Source organism: Pungitius pungitius, chromosome 5, assembly GCF_949316345.1.
Source record: "Pungitius pungitius chromosome 5, fPunPun2.1, whole genome shotgun sequence".
In the NCBI taxonomy this organism is placed as follows: domain Eukaryota; kingdom Metazoa; phylum Chordata; class Actinopteri; order Perciformes; family Gasterosteidae; genus Pungitius; species Pungitius pungitius.
The window spans coordinates 19,840,441-19,861,788 of record NC_084904.1 but is presented as its reverse complement, the minus strand read 5'-3'; the positions used below and the strand labels follow the sequence as shown (position 1 = coordinate 19,861,788).

Genomic DNA, 21,348 nt, shown 5'->3' with positions numbered 1-21,348 from the left:
GCTTCCGAGGAGAAACCTGACAGGCCACGCCCTGCCGTCGTGACGTAGCACAGCGAGCTGCGTTCAAGAGCGCAAAGTGTTGCATAACGTCACACACAGGAAAGTAGTATATAGTGTACTATACATCGGTATTAATACCAATCACGCGGATTACCGATCATTCATATTTAGTGTAGGAACCATTTTTGCTCACAGATACCAGATAGATTCAATAGGTGATGAACAAAGTAAATAAAGTATTCTACAATCCAGCCCTTTTTTTCGTAACACTGTACATTTTGTAGATTTTAAGACGCTGGGCCCAGAGCCCTTCGCGACACTCCGTTAGACATCTTGAACATCCCCCACATGTGAACGCGCAGCAGAATCAAACAGACGAGTCTCGTGCACGCGGGGAGCTTGCCTGTCAAAAATGAAGGATTTTGATTGGTCCTCAGCTCGCTGGCTCCACATCAGCCGACGGATCGGTCCACGCGGGAGGCGTGTCATCGGCGATGGACTCGCCCGCGGTTTGATCAGTGGCACGCTGGTTTGGAGGCTCCAAAGGGGGCGTATTAGCCAATCGGAGACCAATAAGCCGGAGTGATTAGAGGTGTGCCCAATCAATGGGAGGGAATAACGACCTTCCTCACCCTCCTATGAGGCCAGCTAAACTTTGGGTCCATTAATTGCAACATGTTGGTTAAACCAAGTTCTGTCCAGTCGTGTCTAGTTTGCATATTACCTTAGGCATATTCACAATAAGGAAACAGCAGTCTTTGCACACTTTTAAAAAATGAGTATTTTAGTCCCTCTGCCATTCACTGAACATCCAACTGAATTTGGAAAAGCATCCATTGACATGTCATCTAAAATGCCACATGCACATAAAAACACAAGAGAAGGCTTATGTGACATTTAAAGCATAAAAAATTCCAAACATGTCCATCAAGCTAGCTGGGTTACTAAGAGAGGTCACTGGAGCCCATCTTGTGATCTCAGTGATTGACACGTTCAGTAGTTTCGACAATACACAAATTACAATGAACACAATGATACTCATTCACTGTTAAATTTACATCTGATTCACAGTTATTTCAAAAATGTGTATTGTCTTCTCTGCCTCAGACCCACAGTGCAGATTGCAAGAACGGTGGCCTTGTATTTCCCTGCACCATGAAATCCAAGCAAATATGTGGGTTAGATACATGCTTCTGAGTTTTGCCTAATCATTGTGTGCTCAACCTCTAAAACCACACAGGTTTTGACTATGCTTTCTTCAAAGGAGCCGTGGTAAGACCTTGATTAGAGCATTAGCCAAAATGTCACGGAAAATCACTGATAGCTGACTCTGACTGAAATTGAAGAAAAATAATTTTGTAATGAGCAGTGGTGACATTTGTCATTATGTTGTATCATAGAATTTTTATCCCAATACCTGCTCTTTGGACACTGCAAAGTTAAATGGGTAACTAACTCATACGTCCTGCCATTTATATTGGGCAACCAGTTGTTTTGCATCATGATTTCGCATATATTGCAGCACACTTTGGCAAGTGAAGGACAAGTAAAATACACTTATTGCTCGTAATACCAACTAACAGTCAGATGCTTATTTCTTCGAATCTCAGACTGCTTCAGCTTTTCAATGAATTATTTTTCCACCATCTTTGACAAGCACCTGGGCTCCTCACTCTCATTGTTTAACTTACTTTGACAAATGTTATTGTATTTATATTTTATTTGTTCTATTTGAACCCTGTTTTGGAGTCCTCTTTGTTTTACTTTTGAACTTGTGTCTGGTTGTCCTACATGTTCTTATCTAGTGTTGCACAGACTCCATTTCTACATACCCTGTCTCTTCTCCCTCCCTGTGAAAAAAATCATCTTTTGCTTATTTTTTATATATAATAAACATATAATAATATGTTTTCCAGCTAAATTAAATGTTTGATTACTCCTTAGAAGGCTTATGTTGCTTCACAACCTCATTCTCAATATAATGTCAAATCTAGGGACTTCTTTAATTTCTTTAATGTATTCTGTATATATGTATATATTTTTCTAGTTTAGGCTTGTATTGATGAGTTAATCTGTTTGTGTTGTTATTGCGAATGTTCTATAAAAATATCCTTACAAGCCTGACAGAAATGAGTTGTAGAAATAAGAGTACTCTGAGTACCTGGATGTCAATGTGTGTGTAGAAGGATTTTCAATAGAAAACCACAAATATCCAGTAGATGGCGCTCTACTACACAATATGTGTTATTCATAACTCTAGATTGAAGATTAGGCCTACAGCTGTTTTCTGTAATATGAAGAATGCCCTATGTTTTATAAAGTTTGACACCACAATATTTGTTTGTCTGTCATTGAAATAAAACACGAGTTCATTGTTGTAGTTACTGTGCTATAACTGCACAATTCTACCACAAGCCTCTGTAAGACTCAATAAAACAAAGACATTAAAATATATCTTAGCAATTTCCTCATTCTTGTAAAGTATATTAGTTCTGCATTTCTAATCACATTTAATGTTGGTACCAACGTGTTGTATATTTTAACACACTTAAATAATACATTGACAGAAATGTCATAATAAATGTATCCCAAAAAATGCATTGGCTACCAGATTAATTGAATAACTTTTTTTTTTACCTGCAGCCTAGTTACTCATTGTTGTTGGCGTGGATTTCAACATGCAGCGACATGTCCACAGCGGGGGAGCAGAGCATCATTTTTGGTTTCATACATTTTGTCCCCTACATCACATGACCTGATCGTGCCCTAAACGTCATCAGCCTACACGGAAGTGAGCAGTGGCGATCATGGCAGCGGCCTCATCAACCCAGCAGCAGGAAGAGGATGTTTGCTTCCAGTGAAACACTAACAGCACCTGCTTTAGAGCCCGTGTAACGGAGCGAAGCGTCATCGGGATTTTCCGCCGAGTCCGCTGGGATTACACCGCGCCTTCCTTCACCTGGACCCCGGGGCCTCTGCGAGCCGGAAACGGGGCACTTGAGATAAGATGTCCCTGTTCCAGTCGGCGCTGGATTTCCTAGCCGGGCCCGGCTCGCTCGGAGCGGCCAGCCGGGACCAGAACGACTTCGTCGGGCAGGTCGTGGAGCTCGGCGACATGAAGCTGAGGATCAAGCGGGTGATCGCGGAAGGTGAGCGAGACAAACTGACGCCGATAAACGCCTGTCGCTCCGTGCTAACCGTGCTAGCTAGCCGAGCTAGCCAACGGGCTAGCAGCACCAGTCACACACTTCTACCGGTAGTCAATGACAATAGCGGAGCTCTGCGTCACCGGGGAAACACACACCAGTTGATCGTTGTGTTTCGCGTGTGTGTGTGTGTGTGTGTGTGTGTGTCTAACACAGCAGTAAATCCATTTGCAAACCGCGTTGTGTGTGTGTGTGTGTGTGTGTGTGTTTATAGCCGCAGGCAGGCTGCATTTGACTTGTCAACCAACTCGCCGCATATTGTTTCGCTAACGTGTCATCGCGCTCCTCGAAGCGCCTCGTCTTCTTTTGGGGGGGGGGGGGGGGGGTGTAATAAACGCGAGTAGAAGGAGCAGAGAGGCACGTCGTGGTAGAAATACTTTCTCTAATGACAACGTTGTTACCCCCCGCGTAGCTCACTACGTTCATATGAGCAGGAACGCTGTATCGCTAATACAGCATATTGAATGAAGTGTGACACGTGATGCCTTTTAAAAAAAAAAAAAGATATTCACACATTAAGGCTACCTCGATCACCGTCTATCTATATAAATCAAATTAACCACAACAACACCATCTTATTGTGTCAAATCGTGCAGCAAAAATATACGGTAACTAATTTAGATTACATTACATGTCATGGATGTGTGTGCAGCAGGTAAGGTTATGTAAAAAAGTGCATTGAATACAGTGTATTTAGTGAAATAGTAGTATGTACAGTGGACTGGATTAGGTATTACATTAAAATGAAACCGCTGCAATGTTTAAATTAAACAAGGGTTTGGCCAGAGGTGATTTGTTATACAGTATACACTGCCAGTGGCAGGAATGTTGTCCTGTGTCTGTTGTGACAGCACAGGAATTATTTAGGAATACTTGGTTTAAATACGTGCCTCGGGTTTGACTCTGAAATAACAGCCTGTATTTGTTTGCATACACATAAGGATACATATTTCTCAGCAACTATCGTGCACTTGCAATGGTGGCTGGTAAAACCGACTGTAAATGTATAAAACTAATGTTAATTTGTTGTCACGGTCTGGTGTGAAAAAATACTGTCTGTATCAGATTAAATCTCAAACTGTCATTGATTCAGCCACATTCTTCTTTTTAAACTCTCAGGTGTGTGTGTAAGCTGCAGCGGGATCATTTAGGGCCAATAAGTTACTGCTCAGAGTCCTTTTAGTTTTCAGCATGCTCACACTAGCAGGTCAGAGTCAAACGCCCGTCCAAGGTGCTCCACGTTTAATGTCATTTATTACCATTCAGTTTTTACAACACAAACGAGCAGTAACCGGTAAACCCGAGGGTGACCAACGTAGCACTCATTTTGAATTGGTCCTCTCGACTAACTCTTTGCCAACCTCAGCTAATGGTGTTTGAGGAAAAAGTGTTACAAAAGCATTATTGACATTGAAGAAGTGTTTTTTAACTTGGAACTCGCTGCCTATTTCGGACTAATTTTGACAAATTGCTTCAGCAAGGAAACCGTTTTTCCTTTTTTGCGAATCGAAGTACTGGCAACTTTTTGCAACTCTCTGACTCATTCTGAGGTATTTGGTCTAAGTGGATAAAAAAAAGAAATAGTTAAGGCTAAAAAACCATCAATCGACGAGAGGATTTGATCCTGAAGTCTCTACAATGTCAGAAATTGTTAATCCTGTGATTCAATTTAGAGAAATATTAACAGAGACGGATGTTTACAAATAAACAGCACACGGAAAATGCTTCACATTTTTGCTCGACAAATGACTGCTTCACTGATTAGTAATATTGTCGTTGCCTAACCTCTATCACGGTCTAGTCTTGGTCACTGTGTTGGGTTTTTTCAAATAAAAGAAAACGGTTTAAAGTCCAGGTCGTCTTACACAGAACCTGTTACCCCTTTCCAACTCTCCTCCTGCTCGTTGAAAGGTGTCTTTGTAGCAATGCCTCAACCCGGCCTGTGCAGAGAGAGCGAGGACAATGGATGGCTGTTACCAGATGGTTCCGGGTTTTTGGGAGCAAGGCTAGTGTGTCCGCCTGCTGAATGAAGCCACTTGGGTAGATGGGCCGCACTAATTCAAGGGCTCTTCCCACTTCAACAAACCGGTTTGTGCCGCCCGATGATGCTGTTGGGTAAATGTACGAACCCGACCTGACGGAAAAATCGTCGTCACACAAGTGGCGGTTGCCACGTTGTCTGTGTTCTTCAGTGAGTTAGTGAGGCGCAGAGGAAAATCCTCTCGCAACTGAGCAGGTTTTTTCGGATCAGCGGCCACTTGCTGGCCTTCATTCCATTGGTTGCATCGCTATGTTGTTGTTGTTTTTTGCCATTTTAAAGTATTTTTCTGGAATAGGTAGGAAGGAGCCGCTTTGTGCTTGGAGTGTTTTGTATTGAGGTAACTGGAGTGCATGGACCACAACAATGCAGCGAAATCAGTGCGCTCCCCCCCCTTTTTTTTATGCTGAAAGAAAGCGATTGCATGAGTATTAGGTTGCTGGTTTGAATCCCAGATATGGTTTGAAAAAAATAAACATTGTCAAAATACAAGCAATGCCTGACGAATCGTCCTTTTGTAAATAAAGCTTCTAAGATTAGATTCTTGAGCCATGCCCACTTAAGTTTTCACAACGCACATCAAGCTTGGTAGTTGATTTACTGATCGCCATGGAAACCTCCCTCCTGGCCCTGTTTGGACTGTGACTTGCTAGATACACAGCGGCGCATGACAAAGTCTTTATTTTTTTTGGGGGGGGGGGGGTCAAAGGTCCTCGTCCACTAGTCTCATTGGCTTTGAAACTCCTGAAATAAAACGTAAGCCTAAGGAAAAATAAATTGTCATGTCTATGTATCAAGTGAGTTGTTGTCTTATTTTTTTTCATATTGCTGCAGTGTTCAGATTGTTGCTTTGCAATTTGACAATTGCCCATTTCAAGTGACTGACTGCTCAGCAGCACTGATTGGTTCCATTGCAATGGTGCATTGGCGCATCTTTATTCCACTGGAGTGTCCCATAAAAAGAGCAGTCTGTCCATCCATATCCCTCATGCACGATAACAGGGCCTTGTCCCATGTTAGTGGCACACAACCTCAAGTGATGTGATTTAATTACACCGTTGTTTCCCCTGCAGTTCCATAAATAAATGGCCGCCGTGAACCGGGTGCGTTGGCTGTGTCATCGTTGGCACTAGATGACACCGGAGGTAATACGGTATCTTCATACCTCAAACTCTTACAAATGACTCGTGGGACCTGGGTCAACCTAGGTCTTTAAGGGACTACTTAATCCAGGCAAAAATCAGCTATCGGATGGGTTCCCTTTTAAATTTCTGCTGCCTTTTTGTGTTGTTGTGTTTTATAAACTCCCAGAGTGTGAACTTTTTTTAATTTTTTTTTTATCACCACACATTCATACAGACGGTCACACACACATTGGAGTACAACAAAGGCACCTGAGAGAATGTTGATATTCAGTCAAGGCGGTGGCTGGGAACACCTTCTGCTCTGCGTCATCGCCGCAAAACATTGTACATTTGCGAAATTAAAGTCAAGTAAAATTTAAGAGCTTCTGAGTGCTATTCACATAGGCGTAATGAAGAGCACTGACCTCATAGCTGCCCTGCTTGGTTTCTCTCAGGTGGTTTCGCTTTTGTTTATGAAGCCCAGGACATGAGCAGCGGTAAAGACTACGCCCTCAAGGTAAGATACAAGTGTTTGAAATGAAATGAATGCGCTGTATGCCATGAAGCCAGGCTTTATTTTCATCATCGCTCTCTAACGTCACTTAACTTAAGACATAGCAATGCATTTAGTGTGAATGCCGGACCCAGCTGTCACTCTCCTGTGCTTTTTGTTTCAGAGGCTGCTGTCCAACGAGGAAGAGAAGAGCAAGGAAATCATACAGGAAGTCTGCTTCATGGTATCCTCGATCATTTTCACACACCACGGCATTCTTAACAGAGAGCATTTCTGTTGACGGAGCAGATAGTATCATGTGACAAAGTTCCCCCCCCCCGCCCCGTGTGAGACTGCAGAGCATCTCCGGCGTGGTCCACCGTCATTAACGGACCACTTGCAGTTTACTGGCAACACTGCGCGTTGTCACAATGCATAACCACGTGAATAGCATCTATTTACAGTGCTCAACCGTATAATAACCTTGTGTTTTGCATAGACACGGACTTTCTTTCAGCGTCTCCGTGAAGGAACCTGAAGAAGCCTTTTGGTCAGCAAAGGGACGTCTCCTGGGGCCGTTGCTCAATAGTTATCTGCTGTGTGGGCCGATGTGAAGGAGCACCCTGTTCCCGACACCATTGCAACATTTAGTGTTCATAGAACTTGGTTATTTGCATCATTGTTTGTAGTGTCGCCTGCTCCTTTGTTGCAGAGTAGTTAAAAACAATAAATAGTTTGCAATATCAATGAGTGATTGAACTGAAGGTTTGGTTAGTGGACAAGAGGGGGGGTGGGGGTTGTGAAACGCCTGACTCAAACCCCTGTACCAGTATCTCTATGTTGTCATGTTCCTTGACCCGCCTGCTCTATAGAAAAAGCTGTCTGGTCACCCCAACATGGTCCAGTTCTGCTCGGCTGCCTCCATCAGTAAGGAGGAGTCTGACACGGGGCAGGCCGAGTTCTTGATCCTCACCGAGTTGTGCAAAGGTAACTTTTTTTTTTTTTGTCATTCATGCGTCAAACCAGGTCCATTCCCCTGGTGATGAAAGGGTTTCCTGTCTGCGGCCTTTCTACTTCCTCTCTGCTCAGTCTTCACTTACAACACGACTTTTGTAAACTACCTTAGTCACCCATGAAAAATATGTATTAACCTTCATTTATGCGTGTGAAGCACCTTATCTCTATTTAATTAACATTGTTATTGCATGACACAAGGCTTTAATCCGCCTTGTCCAATACTCTCCCAAAATGATCCGGAATCTTGCAAATTTGTGTCGGATATATTGCTTTTCCCCTGACTGATTTCGTCTGTCCCGCGTTTCCCGCCCCTCAGGTCAGCTGGTGGACTTCATCAAGCGGGTGGAGCAGAGGGCTCTGCTGTCATGTGACACCGTGCTGAAAATCTTCTACCAGTCGTGTCGCGCCGTGCAGCACATGCACAAACAGAAGCCGCCGGTCATACACCGGGACCTCAAGGTCCGTTGTTCGTCACAAATTGATGAATTATCCACCAAGTGCCGAACAGACGGCTCAAATATTGTCACTTATAATCGACGGGTTTGCTGGCACTGTGAATTAGCGGCTGTTATGGAGTCTAATTGGCAATTCGGTGTGGAAATATTAACATGCTAGTCCGGCCTCTTACTTGTTATGTTGCAGATTGAGAACCTCTTGATTAGTAACCAGGGCACCATCAAGCTGTGTGACTTTGGCAGCTCCACCACAGTGTCGCATTACCCCGACTACAGCTGGTCGGCACAGAAGAGGTCCATGGTGGAGGATGAGGTACACACACACACACACACTCAAAGCTCAGGTTCATCTCAACCAGGCCCAAAGATTCTTGTTCTTTCGTATGATATTGAAATAAGAGTTTTGTCATGCATGGACTAAACCTACGTTTTCAAGATGATGCCATAGTCTCATAAATCATAGTTTCCCTGGAGTGCTTAATAGTTCCATGTGGATGTCATTTCTTCATTATTTACGGTGGATCAGTGACAGCACTGAGAGAAACCAGCCAGGTTTGATTGAATTAACAGCTAGAGGTCCAGGAAGCAGCGATCAATCAGGTTAATCATATTCATACCATAAACACACACACACACACACACACACACAGGATTCACAAGTATTCGGGACAGCAGAGATCCTGGTGTCTAAATGTAGGAATCTGTGTCTCTATTTAGCACCCGTTTTTCAGGGCAGTAGCACAAAAGAGATGCTCCAGGGAATCGCTTTGTATGATGGAAAATCTGAGGCAGGTGTTTGTAGTTTGGATTTAAATCACACGTTCTCTTGGTGTTAGACCTTTTTCTCAAGAGATGAAACTGATGCCTCAGACAGGTCAGAGGCTCGGATACTTTGCTCTGGTTTTTCCACGTTCTGTGTCAAGTGCGGTTGTTGTTGTTGTGTGTAGATCACAAGGAACACCACTCCTGCGTACCGAACGCCAGAGATGATCGATCTCTACTCCAACTTCCCCATTAATGACAAACAGGACATCTGGGTGAGAGCTTGTGCCTTTTTATTTAGTCTACCCCCCCCCCCCCCCCCCCTCAATGTCGCAGCTAATCCGATAGGATCAAAGATCCTTCTGATGTTCTGATAACTTGCTTTGCGGACCTTTCTCCCCCCGTCGTTGTTTTCACTTCCTGCTTCTTCTTTGTGTTACCGGTGGCTTGAGAGTTTCACTTGTGTCTTCGCCCCCCCCCCCCCCCCCCCCCCTGTCCGCGCAGGCCCTGGGGTGCATCCTCTACCTGTTGTGTTTCAAGCAGCACCCGTTCGAGGAGGGGGCCAAGCTGCAAATCGTCAACGGAAAATACTCCATCCCTCAGAACGATGTCAAGTACACCGTGTATCACAACCTCATCCGTATGTACCGTCAGTCTGAGCCGTCTAGTTTCTGCCTGCCTGCCCCTTGTTCTGTATCCTTCCATCCCTCGCTCTGCTCCCCATGCCCACGAGTCACAGTGTGGCATCGCAAAGACGCACTGGTGTCAAGTTGAGTACTGGCAGCACCACCAGTAGCTTTTGTTCAAGCTCATCCAAAAATTTCCAACAGCGCCCCCTGGTGGGAGAGTTGAATCTGTTTATCTGCTGCAAACAGTGGCACAAAAATATATAGATAAATAATTCACTTCAAAATGGCAATTATTCCTTTTACTATTCATAGGAATTTGCCAAATAGTTTCCTGATCTCAGTATTCATAGTAAATTATATAACTATCTGGTTCATGAATAGCTCTTGCCTTTTTCATTTACATTTTAAAGTCATTCTTTTACTGTCTTTTTTTTCTTCCTCCTCCCGTCCAGGCTCCATGTTGAAAGTGAACCCAGAGGAGCGTCTGTCCATTACAGAGTTGGTCAACCAGCTCCAAGAGATCGCAGCGGCACGCAACGTCAACCCCAAGTCCCCCATTACCGAGGTGTGTGTGTGTGTGTGTGTGTGTGTGTGCGCCCGAGGGTTTTAGACTCCAGTAAAATCCTACGTCACCCTCAAGTTATAATTGACAGGCGCACTGACGCACTCTCAGAATGCTCAGTTTCAAAGTCAGTATTCTCTTTCCCTGGCTCCTCTTCCCAGCTGGCCCGACCCAAAGATACAGAGGGGAGGGGGGGAATAGGTGTAACGGAAACGTCGAAACGGGCATAAAGTGATGCCAATACGTCGGTATTTTCATTGGCGTCGTGACTATGGGGGCCACACGCTTATTTTTCCCAGCACCCGCAGTAGCTGAATTAGTAAAATCCAAATTAAGACCCGGGCCGAGGTTTTGGAAGAGAGAAGCGTGGGGGTGGGGGGAGGTGGGGGGGCTGCTCGGCACGGACTAAGCAGCCACAGCTTCTTATGATTCCTAAAAAACCCAAATCCGGCTACTTAACGCCAAATCCGCAGCCACCGTTGTGATTTAACGGTATTAAAAGCGGATTTTGATGTCAAAACCCTCCAAGCGGACGGCGCGTGTCCCTCCAGGAGCTTCCTGCTGTGCCATGTGCACATCACGGAGTACACAGCGAAGCAAGTGTACGTACTGCAAATTCTATTTATCTCAAATATAAAACTATGAATACCTGCAGCCCTTTTAGTGGGTTTCTCTCTCTGTTCTGGGAAAACGGCAGACACTCGCCTCCTCGGCCTCATTCTAAGTTCACGGCATCGCTGCGTCCCGACTTTGTTTCTGACCAGGATGAATCCTGGTGGTAAATGTGTTCAGAGGAAAGCCAGATTTGGCGCTCGCTAATCTAATTAGGATTAAGAAGGGGTTTCCCCCAGCTGGACATAAGGAGATTATAAACCTCCACGTTCTCCTCCTCCTCCTCCTCCTCCCTGACATATGGAGAGGCAGACTGCGAGATGGAGCCGAGAGGAGGAGGAAGAGCACAAAACCTGTGAAGGAACGGAGACCCGAGACGCACAAGTCCGACTGCCTCTTTTGACGCCGAGTCCTGGGTCTTTTACCTGAGCTGTACATTTAGCGCCTCTGTTGCGTCGCTCACCTGTGGGCGGAGCCGCCTGTTAGGATGTTGAGCGCGTTCTACGGCTGGCGCCCCGTGTATGACGGCTATGAATGTCTGCAGCTGCTGGAGCAGAACGGAGGTTTCGGCAACAACGGAGCCCAGCCGCCCACGCAGACCCACAACGTGCAGAACAACTCAGGTAGGCGTGTGTGTGTGTGTGTGTTTGGATGACAACGTGGCGCTCCAGTTTGGGACGCTGTTTTTCGAGGGTTCACACTTCAGGGGGAGACGAGGGAAGTTGAAACCGCCATGAAAATAGGGTCCTGTTTCTAAAGGTGAAATGAAGAACCGATTCTATCCCATAAGGAACTTCTTGCACGCTTCTTTTATTTTGTAAAACACCAAATTTCTGATCAGGCGGGAAATCGCGCTAACACAGGCTTCAGCCATATCTCTGGGTGTTGCTTAGTAATCTGGTTAGTTGGAGCTCCTCCTCCTCCTCCTCCTCCTCCTCCTCAGACCTAGTGGGATCATGAGCCGCAGTCAGTGGGTCAGTGCGTGTTGCTAAATGTGGCGACCAACGGCGCGTTCGAAGGAGATTAAAGACGCCACGCGAGCTCCGTGATGCCTTCCCTGCTGCTGCGGCGTCGTCTGAATAACAACAAAGAGCTTTTTCAATCTCAGCTTCTATCTAAATGGGCAAACTAGGCTTTTAGGAATCTCCTGCTGCGTGTGACGATCCATCATTCCAGCATTGTCTCTTTGTGCCCCCATGATGCCCAAAGGCATCTACGATCCTGATCAGGCGGGCAGCGGGATCTTGGACATCTTAAGGGGAGGAACGGAGCGCTTCCTGACCAACATCAAGGACACTTCCTCCAAAGTCATCCAATCAGTGGCCAGGTAAGGTGCTCCAGCCGCGTTCTCGTGATTATCGTTTTGGCATCTTTAAAGATCAGTTGGGACCCATCAGGCTTCTTTACACATAACCGGATCTCGTTGTTGACACTATGTTCATGTCACAGATGACGGAGCAGACCGCTTAAAAAGCCCGACAAATGGTTCAACTCTTTTCTAGACAATTCTGTTTGGCAATGATCTCTTCATCTTGTTTCATCACACGTCGCATCATCCTAAAGTTGATGAAGACGATGATGAAGCCGTCATACTAATACCCACCCTTCCCTCTCGATTTACTTTTTTAAAAAGGAACATTTTGCTTCTCGGCTGTCTGGAAGACATCAAGTCATGGCTCCTTTGTTGTTCTTTGATCAATGTGCACCTTGCTGCCACAATGGCATCATCATTGAGAAGAGAAGAGAAGCAAAGTGTTCCTGTAACAGGCCCTTTAAAGTTTGATGTTTCATTTGGGTGTTCTCCCATCTGTTTGTTTCATTTGTTTGGTCGTTTTGTTTATTTTTTATTCTTTTGTGTCGTTTCTTTCCTCTGTCCACGATCCCCCATGGTCCCACTATGTGTCCCGTCACCTAGCAACCCGAGGTAAATATGGGTCGGTGAACTGCGTCAACTCGTGCGCCGCTCTGTGTGCTCCCGTAGTTTGTGTTTGATTTAGAGGAATAAACCCCCCCCCCCCCCCCTCCCCACACTAAAGCCTGTTGTGCTGTGCCATGTCCGCCGTCACAGCTTGCTGATCCTAACATCACACATTCAGTAATTCAGTTGAATGAATGCGGAGCGGGACGTTTTGAGAGGGAATGGCGGCGCCAGTTAATGGAAGCTGAAATGAAAGTACCTCAAAGAGCTGCTGTCGGTGCGGCACCAGTTGCTGCGTCAGACAATTCCCAGTAACGTTAAACGCTGGGAAATCAGTGCAACTGTTGTGGACTATTGAGAGGCTTAATTTAGCAGCGCTTTGCAGCCTCTAAAGGAGATCACGGTCCATAGCACATTTTAATGGTTCCCAACCTCCTCAATACCACCATTATTTCATTGCATTAGTGTAAGCGACAGCTACTTTTTAGCTATGTCAAATTCAGCATCAATTTGTTTACCTAAAATAACGACATTTTTAATTGTTAATTATCCTTGTTTTTACTTTTCCTGTATTCAGATATAACATTTAAATATTTCTTTCCGTCCTCAAATAATTTGAGCTGCCATCCCTCCACGTATCCCTCCCCCAAGCAACTCCAGATGTGGCTCTGGCGTCACTTCCCTACATGACTGATTGAATGATTGATTAACATGACTCCCCCTGCTAACCGAATCCTGGATGTCCAGCTACTTGTGTCTGAATCCGCATCCCCAGTCCGTCCGATACGATTCAGTGTCCTCAGCGTAGACGGGTTAAATCTCTCTGCTTGGCCTACAGGTTGTTTGTGTGTACATTTGAACATAGTAGTGGGAACCATGTTTGTGCCGTTTGTGTTACCGTCATCGCTCCAATATAATTGTTTTTTTTTTCTTCTGTGAAATCCAATATAGCTTAATTTCTACATCAATTAACTGCCAACAATACTTAAAGCCAAGGGGCTGTTGGCTCCTACACACATTTAAAAAGCAAAACACTTACACTTTTTTAATTTTTAATGATTGTGGCACAACTTAAACTAATTAAAACTTCTAGGAACGTCTCCATCCTGCAGCCGTTCTGTCAATGAATCGTAAATAGCACAAAGCTTTCTGAACCAGTTTGTTCATTAGCTATATTTGTGTTTGCTGTAACCTTTTTATTTTTAATAATGTGAATTGTTTTTCCTCTGTGTATCTCCTGTGTTCATAAGTGCCCTTGTAATTCGTCCTACAGCTACGCCAAAGGGGACCTTGATATTTCATACATCACTTCCAGAATAGCAGGTAGGCATGAGAATACGTGCACTTCGTTCTACGTGCACTACATGTTGAAAGGGTCGCCAGAGGGGATTCCATTTAGATTATGTTTGGCGCTATTGACCTTTGGTGTAATGGTTTCTCTGTATTTCTGTGTTTTGTAGTCATGTCCTTCCCGGCGGAGGGGGTGGAGTCGGCGATAAAGAACAACATCGAGGACGTCCGTCTGTTCCTGGACTCGCGCCACGCCGGCCACTACGCCGTCTACAACCTCTCCAAGCGCTCCTACAGGCCGTCCCGATTCCACAACAGGGTATGAAGTGTGTGAGCGCACCTGTGCAACTCCCATCTCCTCTGTGTGGGGGGTGTGTGTGTGTGTGTGTGTGTGTGTGGCTGCTTTGATAGGACTTTCTACTCCGTCCCAGTGTGACTATGATTCCACTTAAACAAGGATCCTGTTGTACTGAGGAGTGCGTCTTTGTGTGCGTCTTTGTGTGTGTGTGTGTGTGTGTGTGTGTGTGTGTGTAGGTCTCTGAGTGCAACTGGCAAGTGCGCCGCGCCCCCAACCTGCGCAGCCTTTACAGCGTGTGCAAGAACATGCATTTATGGCTCAAACAAGACCAGAGGAACATCTGCATAGTCCACTGCCTGGTAAGTGGTGAATGTCCTCGATGACTCGAGCAACACGATAAAGGAGGCGGCGACCCGCGACGCCCTCAACTGTTACCGCCCCCCCTCCCTCCCTTTTTTCTCCCGGCAGGACGGCAGGGCGGTGTCGGCGGTGGCCGTTTGCTCCTTCCTGTGCTTCTGTCGCCTCTTCACCACAGCCGAGGCCGCCGTCTACATGTTCTCCATGAAGCGCTGCCCGCCGGGCATAGCGCCCTCGCACAAGAGGTAGGAATCCGCCGACCGGCTTGCCCCCCCCCCCCCCCCGGCGGCGCCGAGCGTCTCGGGCCGGCGAAAGATAACGCAGGACTGAGCTCGCTGCTTGATGGTTGCAGGTACATCGAGTACATGTGCGACATGATGGCGGAGGAGCCGATCGTCCCCCACAGCAAGCCCATCACCGTTCGCTCCATCGCCATGACGCCGTTGCCGATGTTCAACAAGCAGCGCAGCGGGTGCAGGCCGTTCTGCGAGGTCTACGTCGGGGACGAGAGGGTCCTCACCACGTCGCAGGAGTACGACAAGATGAAGTAGGCGTGCGCTCGCTGCAGAGCGGCGGACCGGTTTTGCACTTAGACGTCTCTTAACTAATTTGTTTCTTTTTTTCTCTTTTTTTTTTTTTTCTCCCCAGGGATTTCAAGATGGAGGACGGAAGAGCAGAGATTCCCCTCAATGTGACGGTGCAAGGAGATGTGCTGGTGGTGATCTACCACGCAAGATCTACACTGGGAGGACGTCTACAGGCCAAGGTACACGCTCGCGTTAGCGTAGCGCCCGTCACATTCCCGACGGGCGCTACGCTCATTTTAAACTCTGTGGCGGGTTCCAGATGGCGTCCATGAAGATGTTTCAGATCCAGTTCCACACAGGCTTCGTCCCCAGAAATGCGACCACTGTAAAGTTTGCCAAGTACGTACACCGCCTCGAGGAACAGAATGAGAAAAAGATGAATTCTCTCTCTGTAGCTTCACGCTTCTAATCCATCCGTTTTTCCTGCCAGGTACGACCTGGATGCCTGCGACATCCAGGAGAAGTACCCGGACTTGTTCCAGGTCACCCTGGACATCGAGGTGGAAGCCAGAGACAGACCGAGCACCAGGACTCCTCCCTGGGAGGGCTTCCAAACCAAGGGCCTCAACCCCAAAATCCTCTTCTCCTCTCGCGACGAGCAGCAGGAGGTCCTCAGCAAATTTGGTAGGTGGCTTTATGCTCTTCTCCATCCATCTGTGTTCAATCAAATGGTAGACATTTTACTTCTTTTTGTCTTCCATTTCAAATTGCCATATAAACTAAGCTTATCTTATTCACTACAGGTAAGCCCGAGTTGCCTCGTCAGCCAGCGTTTTATGACTCTGAGTCCCCCCAGCCGGCTCAGACCCCGGAGGGCCCCAACGCCACAGACACCGAATCTCCTGGCAGCACCGACGGCAACGCCAACAACTTTTTCCAGACACTGGATTGGGAAGGTAGTCCGCTGGGGTCGATTCGATTTATGCTCCTGAACATCGTCTTCCTTTTTGAGTATTCGTTGCTGTCCTCGGTTTTTACTGAAACCAGCTGACCTCTGGCCTCTCTTGCGTTTGCAGATGTGAGTGGCCTTCAGGACTCTGCGGACAGTCAAGGAGGGGGATCGATGAACGACCCGGAGGACCTGAGTGACCAGTCAGAGGGAGAGTCCTACTCTTACTCCGCCCCCGGTGGGGAGCCGCTGTCACGTGACACCAGCGAGCCGCTGTTTGATGCTGACTTCCAGGTAGGGAAAGTCCGAACAACACGTTAGGACTTTCTTTACAATGCAAGTAGGATTTAATGTGTCCAGCATACCGTTATTTATTTCTCTTCTCTTTCTCCCTCCAGAGCGCCCCGCCTGCAGCCCAGGAGTCTCCTATCGAGGACACCGCTGACCTACTCGGGCTGAACTCTGACCCGTCTGTGTCGTCGACCTCCTCCTCCTCCTCCGCAGCTCATCAAGGACTCCAGGGAGGAATGAAAGCTGCGTCCAGCAACAGCGACCTCCTGAACGATCTGTTTGCCCCCCCTGCTGGTCAGACAGCAGCAGCGCAGGAGGACTTGTTCTACGGCGGGCCTCCGGGCGGCGCCATGCCGGACTCCAAACGTAAACACAAGGGGCTTTAAAGGCAGCGGATTGCATTGCTGCAATGAAGCGTCGCAGTTATCCTTGATGCACTGTTCTCCCTCTGCCTGCAGCCTCCGGCGACCTGTTCGACCCGTTTGGGATGGGGTCCGGCTCCGCTGGGGGCGCCAGCGTGGGTTCTTCTCGGCAGGCCTCCGGCCCGGATCTGTTTGGGGAGCTGTTGGGTTCTGAGCGTTCTGGCCCCAGTAACCCTGCTCCCGCTTCCAACGCTAGTCTCTTCAACCTCAGTAAGCACACAAGGGGGGGGACTGGGAGACCGCTCCGTGTCATGTTCCTCTGCCGCCTCGTCACATCTCAGCCTGCTTTGAGGAGACGTGGTCCCTAAACCCTCGCCCTCCTTTTATCCTAACAGATAAACTAGTGAACGATGCTCCCAAGATGACCTCATCAGCCAGCCAGCCGGACCTGCTGGGCGGGTGGGACAGCTGGGCAGCGGGCACCGCCCCCAGCATGAGCGCCTCCGCCAGCAAACCCAGCAAACCCAGCAAACCCAGCTACACCAACACGGGTGAGGGAAGGAGCTGAAATGCCGGGGTCTCTGGCTTCCTGTGAACACGAGCTCAGTCAGTTATTAGCTCACATATTTGTACTGTGTCTGCAGCTTCGGGTGGTGCATCTATGTCCAAGGCCAAGTCTCAGACCTTTGACCCCTTTGCCGACCTGGGAAACCTGGGTTCCAACTTACCACGTAAGAGACCTAGTGCGAAATCCGATATACACTCATATATTTACAAACTAAGCTCAAGTTATTATCAATTCTACATTTTCTTTTTTTCTGCAGCTTCCTCCAACGGCAATTTTTCGGAGCCTGCTTTTAGCGCCAAAGCTCCGTCCTCCTCCGCTAAAGCTCAAGCGCAGCCCTGGCAGGCTGGAAGACCCGCCGCCTCCGCCCAGAAAAAACCTTGGCTGCCCGGATCAGGACCCGGGACAGCGCCCAAAGCCTCCTCTGCCTCTCAGGCTGCAGGCCCGCAGCACACAAAACCCAACTACAACCTCAACTTCTCCAGTGTCATCGGCGGGAGGGAGGACAGAGGGGTTCGGGGGCCTAGTTTCGGTAAGCGACATTGATTTACTATTATTGCGGCTTGCAGAAATGAATGCATGGGATTAGCTTGTAATTCTGACGTCCAGCATTGTTTGGGCTCTCTGTTCTGTGGTGCACAAGTTCTCCATAAAGACTTCTTCTCTGTGTGCTGTGTGACGCAGGCGCCAAGCCGAAGGTAAAGGAGGATGATTTTGAGGACCTGCTGTCCACTCAGGGTTTCGCCTCTCGGCCCGATAGGAAGGGACCAAGAACCATCGCCGAAATGCGGAGACAGGAGATCACGAAAGACATCGACCCACTCAAATTACAGGTAACAAACGCAAAGGACGTTTTTAAGGGCGCTGAATTATGAGCGTTTGCATGTCTGTCATTGCTGCCGCTCCCTTAGGCCTTAATGTGTGTTAACAATAAAGCGTCAACTTGACACCTTTTTATACTGCGAGCCGACTGCAGCTTCTGGGGGGGTTTAATCTGAGTTTTTGCCTGACGTGGTTGCAGATCTTGGACTGGATCGAGGGGAAGGAGCGAAACATCCGAGCGCTGCTGTCCACTCTAAACACTGTGCTGTGGGAGGGGGAGACCCGCTGGAGGCCTGTGGGCATGGCCGACTTAGTGACCCCCGACCAGGTTAAGAAGTACTACAGGAAGGCCGTGCTGATAGTCCACCCGGATAAGGTACAGTGTGACAGTATTTCAATTGCTTATAAATATATATATCACGTCTCGACTCTCTTTTGTTGTTTATTTATTGGCAAACGTGGTGTTTCTCTCTGCAGGCGACCGGCCAGCCTTATGAACATTACGCTAAGATGATCTTCATGGAATTGAATGACGCCTGGTCAGAGTTCGAGAACCAGGGTTCCAAAGCACTCTTCTAAAAACCTAGTCTGGATCCCCCAGCTAGACCAGACCAGACCAGACCGGGCTGGATTTGGCCTAACCCAACACGGGTTAGACTGGGCCAGATTGGACAGGACTGAGCCCACATTGGGCCTTGGTGGGGGGGGGGGGACACGGGTCCTCTGAGAGGTGTCCTCTCCACCATTCCCTTCACTCCCGACTTTCATCCGTTTCTACAGTCAAGGAAAAAGACCTTTTACATGTCGGCTCACGTCCGGCTGGAGGGAAAATGTCCCCACTGGCTCCTAACCGGCCAGCAAAATAAACATTGTGATAGTTGTTAAACTCAATGCCTACCTGTGCGACTGCCCGAGTGCTGCTGCAAACATCTGGAGGGGAGGAATGGGGCGACAATCACACGGCGAAATCCGATTACACAGGCTGGTTATCGTCACGGTGGTATTCAGACAAAGAGTCCATGACCCCCACACTAATGTAAAGCTGGGAAGTTCTGCCCCCCCCCCCCCCCTCCCCCTACCCTCCTCTCATTGGTGCCTGGCACTTTGGCAAACAACCAGTCCCACCACAGCCGCAGGTCTTTTCTTCAGCATGCCAAGCGATCTGGAAGTATTGTTTTTAAGCTTCGTGGCCTCGAAGGATACTGAATGTTGCAGATGAACCGTAGAGCAAACCGCCGCGTCCGACGGACGAAAAGCAAAGCGACCTCTGACCCTGCCGACGACGCGAGGTTTCAAACCCCCCCCCCCCCCCCCCGAAAGGGTTTTGAAGATCTGGATCTGTTGATGCCCGGGTCCTCCTCTGAAGTGCTGCCGCTGCACCTTTTCTGGGCTCCGCTGGGGTTTGTCGTTGAGCCGTTTCTCCTCCAGAAAGACGAGACTTGTTGCCCCGCCACACACTGCTAGTGCTGCTTCTACTGTCACAGTTCCTGCTACACACACACACACACACACACACACACACTCCTCAGATTGATGTTGAAACCTGCATCCCGAGCTTCTGACTCCCGACAAAGGAGCTGAACTTGTTTTTTTCGGAGCCCCATATTTAATTAAGCGGGCGGTCTGTTGTTTTTGAAGTGCTTCTTAAATTCCAACCACTCAGGCTGTGCTGCGTAGCTCACTGCATGCTCCCGCCCCCCCCCCCGCTAAGCAGCAGTACGTAGGTGTGCTTTGATTTCAAACCAGGGCGGGGTGGGGCTCTTCATTAATGAAGTGCTCTTTTTTTTTTTTCTTGTAGCAGGAGCAGTGCAGGGGGGGGGGGGGGTTCCATCATTGGGCGCTTCCCTTTGCGAGCGGCGCCCTCCACCAGCGCTGAGTTCAGGGGACATAGGAGATTACAAAGTGAAGGAGGGAAAAGAGAATGTGGCGATTTAATCTGGTTGCTCTTAGTTTTACGCTTTCTTGTGTTGTTGTTTTTTTTGGGGGGGGGGGGGGGTTCATTCCAAAACTTTGAGCTTTTGTCAGAAAATTCCTTCAGTGTAAATATAAAAATATTATCATCCGTCAAGTGGCTTTGTTGAGATTACTGCCTGGTGTGTTATGGAGCGTGGTGCTCGGCTGTGTGGATGCTTGTGTGCGTTTCTTTGGGGGGAGACAATGAGACCTCGTTGGACATCATGCTTTCTGGGCTGCAATCACAATCTTTTCTTTTCCTAATTTAATTCTGTTCAGCCTCTCCCACATTCATAAGTAATCTTCACAACTTTTTGCTTTCACCTTTTTTATTTTACATTTTACCTCACGGACCAATGAAATCACCTGTTTTCTTATTTATTGTGGGGTTTTTTTTGGGGGGGGGGGGGGGTTGTGGGTTCATCATGACATGTATTGATGACACAAGTGAAAATCAGATAATATATAAGAGGAAAGTTTTGAGTGCAAGTTGTTGGTGGATCACAGTGAGTCCCTCTTGTTGCTGTTTTCATTCCAAAGCATCAATTAGCAATTTGCTATCACAAATATATATATAATATATATATATATATATATTATATAAACCTCCCAGTTGTTAGGCGTTCTGTGTTTGTCTTTTCGATATGTATTTTTGTTTCTTCTCGCTTCTGTTTTTCATTTTGTTCAAATTCCAACTCGAGGGGCCAGTAAACTTAAGTAAAATACTAAAAGATTCTCTGACAGTATCATAGTGTAATGGGGGAGGATTGCAAATCCACACATCAGCAGGAGTTACTCCACCAAATTACATTATACTGATATGAATGTATATTTCCATGCAAAAACAAATTAAAATACCTTTTGATTTGAGGCAGATATTTTTGTTGTGTTTGGTCTTTTATTTTGAAGGATTTAAAGTGGCTTCAAAACTTAATGTCAACTTACCAAAGATCGTTAGATAAAGATTATTATCTGAATGTATTTAAAAAAAGAAAATGTTTTTTCCCTGGTAGATTACATTACAATTAATTTAGCTGGTGCTTCTATTGAAAGTCAGTGCGTTCCAAGATTACTGCATTTCAATCAGTTTCTCTGATTTGTACATTTCGTTTACGTGA

General features: G+C 47.2%; 1 protein-coding gene across 1 annotated transcript; it reads left to right on the top strand.

Annotated features, from left to right (window-relative positions):
* The first annotated feature begins 2,758 nt into the window (after positions 1 to 2,758).
* gak (cyclin G associated kinase) lies at positions 2,759 to 20,253 on the top strand. Its single transcript, XM_037482490.2, has 29 exons — positions 2,759 to 3,149; positions 6,824 to 6,885; positions 7,046 to 7,105; positions 7,734 to 7,848; positions 8,195 to 8,337; positions 8,521 to 8,646; positions 9,281 to 9,370; positions 9,600 to 9,735; positions 10,177 to 10,289; positions 11,443 to 11,521; positions 12,108 to 12,225; positions 14,090 to 14,139; positions 14,277 to 14,425; positions 14,641 to 14,763; positions 14,873 to 15,006; positions 15,114 to 15,308; positions 15,410 to 15,527; positions 15,608 to 15,687; positions 15,779 to 15,972; positions 16,092 to 16,244; positions 16,365 to 16,531; positions 16,636 to 16,894; positions 16,987 to 17,160; positions 17,286 to 17,441; positions 17,535 to 17,621; positions 17,715 to 17,987; positions 18,140 to 18,288; positions 18,477 to 18,653; positions 18,755 to 20,253. The coding sequence occupies exons 1-29, from the start codon at positions 3,008 to 3,010 to the stop codon at positions 18,854 to 18,856; spliced, it is 3,924 nt and encodes a 1,307-aa protein (XP_037338387.2). The 5' UTR covers positions 2,759 to 3,007; the 3' UTR covers positions 18,857 to 20,253.
* The last annotated feature ends 1,095 nt before the right edge of the window (positions 20,254 to 21,348 follow it).